The sequence below is a fragment of the Protomyctophum parallelum genome, assembly GCF_964188405.1.
Source record: "Protomyctophum parallelum genome assembly, chromosome: 15".
Taxonomy (NCBI): Eukaryota; Metazoa; Chordata; class Actinopteri; order Myctophiformes; family Myctophidae; genus Protomyctophum; species Protomyctophum parallelum.
The window spans coordinates 15,125,381-15,135,340 of NC_139710.1; the positions used below are offsets into that span (position 1 = coordinate 15,125,381).

A 9,960-nucleotide genomic window follows, 5' to 3' on the forward strand; every position below is an offset into this window, starting at 1 on the left:
AAAAAACCATGGGCCCATCGTTTTTTTTCAAAACCTCAGAAATGATGAAAAACGGCGTGCTATAGTATGCCGTACGACATGGGCTATAGCCCATGGTCCAAAATGATGAAAAACGAGGCTAAAAAAAAATGAAAAAATGAAAAAAACGATGGGCCCATCGTTTTTTTTCAAAACCTCAGAAATGATGAAAAACGGCGTGCTATAGTATGCCGTACGACATGGGCTATAGCCCATGGTCAAAAATGATGAAAAACGAGGATAAAAATAAATAAATAAATTCAAAAAACGATGGGCTAAACCCATCGTTTTTTTTAATTTTTTTCAAATCCTCAGAAATGATGAAAAACGGCGTGCTATAGTATGCCGTACGATATGGGCTATAGCCCATGGTCCAAAATGATGAAAAACGAGGATAAAAAAAACTTTACTTTGAAATATTTTATAGTTTCTGAGTTAAGTCTTAAACGCCCAATGCATTCTCTATGGCAATAGCACAAACGTTGGCATGCTGCTAGTCCTACATACTTACACCTAGCAACCCCATTCTAGCCTACTTAGGTTCATCTTACGGTGCACATGTTTGCCTGAAAAGGAATCTTTGAAATGTTTCATAGTTTTAGAAATATAGTGCTTTCAAATTTACAATGGGGCTCAATGGCAGACATTGCCACGTCAAAAATCACTTTCACCTAGAAACTCCATTCACACTTTTTATTATTCAGCTTACTGTGGAGACACATGCTGGAACTTTTTACTTTGAAATGTTTTATAGTTTCTGAGTTATTTAACTTAAACGCCCAATGCATTCTCTAAGGCTTAGAGTCTAAGGCAATAGCACAAACTTTGTCATGCTACTAGTCCTACATACAAAATTATGAAAAACGAGGATTAAAAAAAAATCAAAAAACGATGGGCTATAACCCATCGTTTTTTCAAAACCTCAGAAATTATGAAAAACGGCGTGCTATAGTATGCCGTACGACATGGGCTATAGCCCATGGTCAAAAATGATGAAAAACGAGGATAAAAATAAATAAATAAATTCAAAAAACGATGGGCTAAACCCATCGTTTTTTTTTTTTTTTTTCAAATCCTCAAAAATGATGAAAAACGGCGTGCTATAGTATGCCGTACGATATGGGCTATAGCCCATGGTCCAAAATGATGAAAAACGAGGATAAAAAAAACTTTACTTTGAAATATTTTATAGTTTCTGAGTTAAGTCTTAAACGCCCAATGCATTCTCTATGGCAATAGCACAAACGTTGGCATGCTGCTAGTCCTACATACTTACACCTAGCAACCCCATTCTAGCCTACTTAGGTTCATCTTACGGTGCACATGTTTGCCTGAAAAGGAATCTTTGAAATGTTTCATAGTTTTAGAAATATAGTGCTTTCAAATTTACAATGGGGCTCAATGGCAGACATTGCCACGTCAAAAATCACTTTCACCTAGAAACTCCATTCACACTTTTTATTATTCAGCTTACTGTGGAGACACATGCTGGAACTTTTTACTTTGAAATGTTTTATAGTTTCTGAGTTATTTAACTTAAACGCCCAATGCATTCTCTAAGGCTTAGAGTCTAAGGCAATAGCACAAACTTTGTCATGCTACTAGTCCTACATACAAAATTATGAAAAACGAGGATTAAAAATAAATAAAAAAACGATGGGCTATAACCCATCGTTTTTTCAAAACCTCAGAAATTATGAAAAACGGCGTGCTATAGTATGCCGTACGATATGGGCTATAGCCCATGGTGCAAAATGATGGAAAACGAGGATAATTCTTTTTTCAAAAATTCAAAAAACGATGGGCTTTCCCATCGTTTTTTTCACTTTTTTTTCAAATCCTCAAAAATAATGAAAAACGGCGTGCTATAGTATGCCGTACGATATGGGCTATAGCCCATGGTCAAAAATGATGAAAAACGAGGATTTTCATTTTTTCAAAAATTCTAAAAACGATGGGCTATATAACCCATGGTTATTTTCATTTTTTTCAAATCCTCAAAAATGATGAAAAGCGGCGTGCTATAGTATGCCGTACGATATGAGACACACACATGGAGAGCAAGCACGATAAGTAGAGGCTGGTGAGCATATGGTACACCTTCAGTGTTGACAGTGGATAATATGGCAGACATCACTATGAGTATGACTTGAAGCATACCGATATTGAATGTAGTTGCATTGCATGTTACACTCATTATTATAGTTATTATGAATACCAGTTATTGTGACATTGTTAAGTTTTCACAAAAATAAATCACGAATACACTGAACCATGAATGTTTGTCAAGTTGTTTCCATTTTTGTTCTTCCAGAGGTCAAATATAAAATTGACCTGACCTTTAACCCATTCTGACCTGAGATTCTAAAAATGTCTTCTACATCCTGACAGTTTTCTGAAAAAGCTGTTTCTATGGCAGTCGTTCTTAGATTTTTCAAAAATAGCAGACCTACAAGCTATGAGCTTGCAGATCTGCTATTTTTCAATAGCTAAAGCATAATGCTAACACCAAAAGGGGTTCCCGCCCAGAATGGATTAATATGTGATGATTGAGCAGATTATACTAAGATACCGTCAATACCGTCAAAAAGGACATACTAAATGTGTCACATTGCAACGCATTGTCAGCTTATAGATCTATTTTCAAATAGCTGAAATATATAGTGCTGAAGTGGTGTTTTCAAGTGTGTTGTAATACTAATCAGAATCTACAAAGTAACTCAAGTTTTAAAAAAAAACTGTAGTGGAGTAAAAGTACAATATTTGGCTAAGAGATGTAGTGGACTAAAAGTATTGAAAATTAGAAATAGTCAAATAAAGTACAAATACCTCTAAATTATACTTAAGTACAGTACATAAGTAAATGTAATTAGTTACTTACTTTACAAGTTTACATCACTGCACATAGGTAAAATGGTAAATGGTGCATTTATATAGCGCCTTTATCCAAAGCGCTTTACAGAGATTGTGCATTACATTCACCCATTCATACACCCATGGCAGCGGAAACCATGCAAGGCACCAACTAGCACATCGGGAGCAATTAGGGGTTCAGTGTCTTGCTCAAGGACACTTCGACAGTAACTCTGGGGGAGCCCAGGTTCGAACTGGCAACCTTACGGTTACCATCCAGGCACTCTACCCCTGAGCCACCGCCGCCCCTCTAGGTCTAATTGTTAGGTTGTGGTGATAATGATAGATTTTTTTTACCCCAACTACACAGGACAGTTTAGCTCCTTGGATATTTCTAATTGTGTTGTGACATTATTTCAATGAAGTACATTTACTTGAGTACTGTACACTAGCAAGACGCCTGGGGGCTGTCGCGTGCAAGCATCCGCCTCGTTGACGGCAGACTGCTGGGAGAGCGCTGGCGCTTTGGCATAGGGGGGGTCAGATCAACATGGAATTAATTCTGTACTTCCCATATAAGGAGTATGTCTTGAGTGTACAGGGTTTGATGAGGTCAGATCAACATATGGAATGTCAGAACAGGTCAGCTCCATACAGTATATGGAAAGCTAAGGGTGGTAGCGGGGACAAGGTTTGATGAGGGCCCAGGTAGGGCTGGGCCCCTGTTTTAAACATTTCGGGCCTGTTGAGAACTGAATGGACAAAAAGGGAGACATTGAAGAGGAATGATGGATGGGGAAGGATCAACAGATGGAACAGGTTCTGACATATATCCATATATGGGGATCTAAGGGTTTGAGGTAAGATGAGTTGCTGGCCAATATTGATGACACATTTACCATATATCTATCCCTGATGATGTCACGTGATGTCACAATGACCTGGGCACCTGGGGTGACCAGGGGGCTGATGTCACGTGATGTCACGGTGACCTGGGCAGCTGGGTGACCAGGGGGCTGATGTCACGATGACCTGGGGGCTTGCCTGGGGTGAGTGACGGGGATTGTGGGTTAGGTGTAAAAAATGCAAGGTTTCATAGACAATATATTTGACAATATTTCTAGGTAGTGAACACTTATTGTCTGTAGTCAAGATTGTCTGTACCTGGAGGTTTGTCATCAGATAGATGTAATGGCATTCTTTCTATACAGTATTTTCTTCCACAACCTGATTAATTCCAAATATGCACTCCTTTCCCCTCATACCATCTTTAATGATGTTATGTGACACATTAATATTCATTGTACACACATGTCGTTCCTCAACTTATCCACCTTATTTATAAAAAAAGAAAAATAATAATTATAATAATAATTAGCAATGATATGGCTTTGTGATAAATGAACCTTGTGTCTCTATGAAGGAGGTATGAATGTTTGGATCCCTCCCCATTATGCTACTATAAGTCATTATCTATTGGCTATTAACTGCTATTAACGGTTATTAACTGCTACTTATGATCACTCAATACCAAACCATGTTGAATACTCAATACCAAACAAACCTGATGGGAGTGCTCCAATGTTTTTTAATCTTTTTTAAGTTTTTGATAGTGATTGGATTCTGTTCATTTTCAGGGCAATTTATTCATATCAGTATAAATAATACAAAATCTAGAGCATTACTGTGACCTTTTGAGTGGAATTGGCAGAGTGAGAAAGTCCTCAGCCAGAGTCACTTCTATACCACTCCCTTGTAGCGCATCCTCAGCCTGTATCCTGAGTTCTGTAATGTCATCTTCATCCCCCTCCTTACGCAACGCGCATGGCTTGTACCGCTGACTAAAGTGGTACAGTACCAATCTCCGTGCACAGCATGCCCGGGCCACTGCCGCAGCCATTTTAGGTGTACTGTGACCATGCTCCACTGCTTTCTCATGGTGCTCATCTCCCAGGGTAGCCTCGTGAACCAAAATGTCTGCTTTGTTGCACATGCGCAATGGTCCTTCTCCAGTGACTGAGCTACAATCCCCTAGAATGCAGACTTTCCTCCCGGGTATGGCCTCTTCCAATACCTCACTAGAAGACACCATACGTCCACTCTCTAGTGTTACTGATTCACCTGCTTTCAGGCGCCCATAAAGTGGTCCTGGCTTCAGACCTATGGGGCATAAAAAAATGGGATCAGGCAAACCATCCATGTACTGTGACTGCTCTTAGAATTTGGCTGGCTTTAAAAGGTGCAACATTTTCAAAACACTAGATTGTGCATTTCTATAGCTAACTACCACCATGTATAAGCTGCACGTTAGCATTATTCCACAATATCTAGTTATAATTCCTAAATTGCTTTTTGAATTACATTTTTGAGGGCACTGATTTTTTGAATCGGACAACCACTGGTGATGTAGCCTGGTTTGCATTTGATTTGTGGGAGGAGGGATGCTACAAACAAATGACTGTCATAAGGCCATGGACTTGTCTTGGGCAAAACTAAACACTTTGTACTGACTGACTAACTAGTAAAAATAAATACTGGAAGTCATTATACCCAACTCCCGAAGCAGTGCAGTGTTGAGTCTCCCAGGCCGATCGTGCTCTTGAATGGAGAAGCCAAATGATGGGATACGGTGGTACAACCTGAAGGCCTTGACCACAAATCTCTTGTCCTCTAGGAGGTGGTAGCAGTCAGTGGAGGCATCGAGTGAAATGGTCCTCCCAGGACGCTCCTGAGGGTGAAGAGGACCATGTTCTGCTGTCATCTAAAGAAAAACAAGGAAGGAGACCAGATTAAAAACAATTAAGAACTGAGGCCAATTCTACAAATGCCTTCTAAATCAGTAGTTCTCACACTTTCAAGATATTTCAAAATTAGCAGATGTATAAGCTCACAGTGTGCAATGCTGAAATCTAAAATGACACAGATGCCTTTCCCCGTCTCAATGGGTTAAATAAATCAACATAATAAACAGAAGACAAACACATGGAAAAACAACGTGGTATTCCATCACAATGCACGGAAAATATGTCCAAGCTGTGTAGCTGTTGTATTGTTGTTGTGAATTGTTGATTTTGTTGGTGTGTAGTGTTCATTTTATATTGGTTTTCTGTAGCTGTGTTGGTATTGTGTATTGATGTTATGTTGTTGTGTAGTTGTGGTGATAGTATAGTACCTGTGTGCCTTTCATTGGTCACATTGCGTATCGATTCATTTGTGGGCAACTTTCCATGTAGTTGTGGCGCACACCGGTGTTACAACCCAGCCTAGGGGTCACCAGGTGTAACACAAAAATCACACACGTGTGAACTGAGTGGTGCAATTCCCCCCTCTTTGGATGAATTGCATTTTTAGAGCGCTTTTCCAAGTGCTCAAAGCGCTTTACAATGGTTCATTCATTCATACATTGGGAGGTGAAGCGGCGAACAGTTGTCGCCAGCGACCTAACTTCCCACATTCACACACCAATGGTGGCAAGCTCACACCGACCAACTCATTGGAGGAAATGTGGGGTTCAGTGTCCAAGGACATGTGGACATGTGGACAGGAGGAGCCGGGATTCTAACCGCCGACCCACAGATCATTGGACGACCTGCTCTACATCCTGACCTGAACCACAGCCGCCCACCATGGATGGTTCTTGACATAAGCGATGACGACAGATATCATATACCGTTACCGTATATTATATACATATGCACAGTTGCAGTGCACACACAGAGTTGTGGAATTTATAGCTAGGGTAACAGGACAACTCACCCTCCCGGAATTTTCAGGATAAAGGAAACATTCAGTCTAAATGTCCAGTTTGCTAATTCACAACAACTTTGGTGTTGAAACTTTCACGACAGTAGACAGTGTTCGTTCACGGAAGTTGTTGTAGGCTATGTGGGGATTATCTGACAACATTTGAGTGTGCAAAACCTTACATAATACTAAATTATCAATATAAGTAAAATAATATAGCCTTTCCATAGGAGAATCTTTTTTCCAAAAAGAATACAAACAGCCAATTGCATATAAGTTATGAATCTTGAACCTAAGGTAACTAAAGGTTGTTTATGTAAGCATTGTAAGGCAGTGTGTAAACTGTGTTTGAATCTGCATACATTACAGGGCACTCGCCTAAGTTGCCCCCCTGCTCCTAGCCCCTCCCACCCCTCTCTGGGGAAACCTCTGGGAGGAAAAACGGGCAAGCCCCTTTTCTACCAGGGTGAGTTATCCAGTATTTGTAGCTAGATGTGAATAATAATAATTATTATATAATTAATCAAATACATACTTCAAGGCTGAGTTGCCCTTCTGGTGGACTCTGGTCTGGAGTCGGTTCCAGTTCATGCACTAAATTGTATACAAGTAAAATAGAGTTTTAAAAATAGAGAGTGGAGAGGAATGGAGCAGATCAGAGAAACAGAACATGAGACAGTTAAATAAATGTAATTAGAAAAATAAAATCCAACACTGAATGCCCAAACCCAGACTACACATCTGACACATTTGCAGACTTGGGAGTAAATTAGATGATTTAGTCATTTTAGTGCACATTCAGTTTGGAGTAGTTGCACTTTGCTTTCTATATCAACATTACATCAGTCAGCCTTCCAGCTAGCACTCCTGGAAAGGGCAACGCCTTGTTTTTAGCATATCCAACTGGGTTAAAAAAATTAAAACTAAACGTATGTAATGTATGTTGGAATTCAGCTTGAATATAAATGACCTGCCTGCATAAGGGAAGAGAAGTTGTGAACCCGTCAGACCAAGAGTCACCCTGAGGAAGTGCCTAAGGCCCCGGGGCCCATAAATATCCACACAGGGTAAAGACTCGGAGAGGCTTGGGTTCGTGTTGAGACTCACAGTACACAGGAGTCCAGGCAGGCCAAACAGGTGATCCCCATGCAAGTGGGAGATGAAAACTTTAGTGATTCGACCTGTATATAATTGTAAAAACATGAAAAATATTGCAGTAGTCAATACAGACAGTCTTTGACATAATCAAATGATTGTTTGAGAACCACGTACACGTAGACTCACCAGCTCGCAGCTGGCTCTTCATGATCTGAGTCTGGGTTCCCTCGCCGCAGTCGAACAGCCAACATTCTCCCTCGGTCCTCAGAACCAGCGCGGAAGCGCCGCGGTGCGGGGCCGGATAGGCAGACCCAGTCCCCAGAAAAGTCAGATCCATTGTCATTTTATCCTGAAAAATAAATAAAATAATATGTTTATAAAACAACTCTTGACATGAACTGACCGAGGCCACGTTCCAGTTCCAGCAGTTCCAGTTGTAATGTAAACACAGGCTCACGATGATGACGCGCAACACAAGCGACGTATCGTATGTTTACTTATTTTTCTAATATTCCTTTAATCGTATAATAATAATGTAATGGCAGATATACATTAGTACACACAACAGGAGAAATATGACACCACGTGGCACGCGCCTCATAGACACATTGTTTATTATCCTGCTTTTGCTAAAATTCTGTTTTAACCTGGGAGTGGCTTTATAAGTTATAACAGCATTAACCGTCACAATCCCCCCCTCCATCTATCTGGAAAGTATTAAACAGTTGATATTCATTGTGTTCAAGGCCCCAAATAATACCCCAGAAAGCATGAGTGTCTATTTCAAACACTGTGTTTTAACCTGGGAGACAGTAGCCTCGGAAACCCAGACGTTTTTATTTAACCTGGGTGACCACTAAAGCCTTAGCTTAGTATACTAGAGCAGGGGTTCCCAAACTTTTTTGGACCAGGTACCCCTTTTGGGGTAGATATTTTTCCAGGTACCCCCTCATCCTCGCAACACAGATAACAATATATTTACAACCACAAGCAGTGTTTCCTGCAGGAAAAAGCTTTGGCATGGTGCTGGGCGCAGGGGGGCCTTCTTGCGTCGAACATTTTGATTAATTAATTAATTTGATTCAATAATTAATTAATAAGATTAATAAATTAAGATTAATTAGTATTATTGCTCTTGTATTGATATTGGAGACACTGGGGGACACTGGGCAGGCACTGGGAGACACTGGGGAGGCACTGAGGGGACACTGGGGAGGCACTGGGAAGGCACTGAGGGGACACTGGGGAGGCACTGGGAAGGCACTGAGGGGACACTGGCGGGACACTGGGGAGGCACTGGGGAGACACTGGGGAGCATGGGGAGGCACTCAGGGGGACACTGGGGAGGCACTCAGGGGGACACTGGGGAGGCACTCGGCTGGGTACTGGGGAGGCACTCAGGGGGACACTGGGGAGGCACTGGGAAGGCACTGAGGGGACACTGGGGAGGCACTGGGAAGGCACTGAGGGGACACTGGGAAGGCACTGAGGGGACACTGGGGAGGCACTGGGAAGGCACTGAGGGGACACTGGGGAGGCACTGGGAAGGCACTGAGGGGACACTGGGGAGGCACTGGGAAGGCACTGAGGACACACTGGGGAGACACTGGGGGGAGGCACTGGGGAGGCACTCAGGGGGACACTGGGGAGGCACTCGGGAGGCACTCAGGGGGACACTGGGGAGGCACTGGGGAAGCACTGAGGGGACACTGGGGAGGCACTGGGGAGAAACTGCAGCCACTGGGGAGACATTGGGGAGGCACTGGGGAGACACTGGGGAGGCACTCAGGGGACACTGGGGAGGTACTGGGGAGCCACTGGGGAGGCACCATGGCGGACACTGGGGAGGCACTGGGCAGACACTGCAGGGCAGACACTGGGGTGGCACTTGGGGAGGTACTGGACATTTCATATCACACACACACCATGATTCACTAGCCCCCTCAAAAAAAAAAATATATATATATATTTTTTTTTTTTTCTTTGTTGAGGGGGCTTGGGTACCCCCTGGCTATGCGTCGCGTACCCCACTTTGGGAACCGCTGTACTAGAGGCTCTGGGAGTGACTGACATCCATGCAGCATCAGCATGTCATAGCATGTAATTGAAAACCATAAAATAATGAATGTAAACACTATCAATCATGGTCAGTATGACAGTAATGACATGCCTCCATACAGGAGCGAGGAGCCGTCCATGGTGCTTTGAACTTATCGAACCACAGTGATTAGTTAATTCCAATATGCA

At 42.2% G+C, this 9,960-nt stretch overlaps 1 protein-coding gene across 2 annotated transcripts; it reads right to left on the reverse strand.

Annotated features, from left to right (window-relative positions):
• Nucleotides 1-3,347: 3,347 nt before the first annotated feature.
• LOC310871588 (zinc phosphodiesterase ELAC protein 1-like) lies at nucleotides 3,348-8,126 on the reverse strand. Of its 2 annotated transcripts, none has more exons than XM_083783198.1 (5): nucleotides 7,900-8,126; nucleotides 7,590-7,796; nucleotides 7,151-7,209; nucleotides 5,422-5,632; nucleotides 3,348-5,031 (listed from the first exon to the last, which is right to left on the reverse strand). In XM_083783198.1, exons 1-5 carry the CDS (start codon nucleotides 8,054-8,056, stop codon nucleotides 4,553-4,555), a joined length of 1,113 nt encoding a protein of 370 aa, XP_083639324.1. In that variant the 5' UTR covers nucleotides 8,057-8,126; the 3' UTR covers nucleotides 3,348-4,552. The 2 variants fall into 2 exon arrangements, with proteins under 2 accessions (XP_083639324.1, XP_083639323.1); XM_083783197.1 differs by having other exon boundaries at nucleotides 7,888-8,126.
• Nucleotides 8,127-9,960: the final 1,834 nt, after the last annotated feature.

Excerpts from the sequence above, each read along its gene's own strand:
- LOC310871588 (XM_083783197.1), bottom strand. The coding sequence starts at position 8,056 with ATGACAATGGATCTGACTTTTCTGGGGACTGGGTCTGCCTATCCGGCC. Across the intron at positions 7,797-7,887 it reads GCGAGCTGGTGAGTCTACGT|GTCGAATCACTAAAGTTTTC; the intron begins GTACGTGGTTCT and ends AATTATATACAG. Across the intron at positions 5,633-7,150 it reads AAGGGCAACTCAGCCTTGAA|ATGACAGCAGAACATGGTCC; the intron begins GTATGTATTTGA and ends GTTTTTCTTTAG.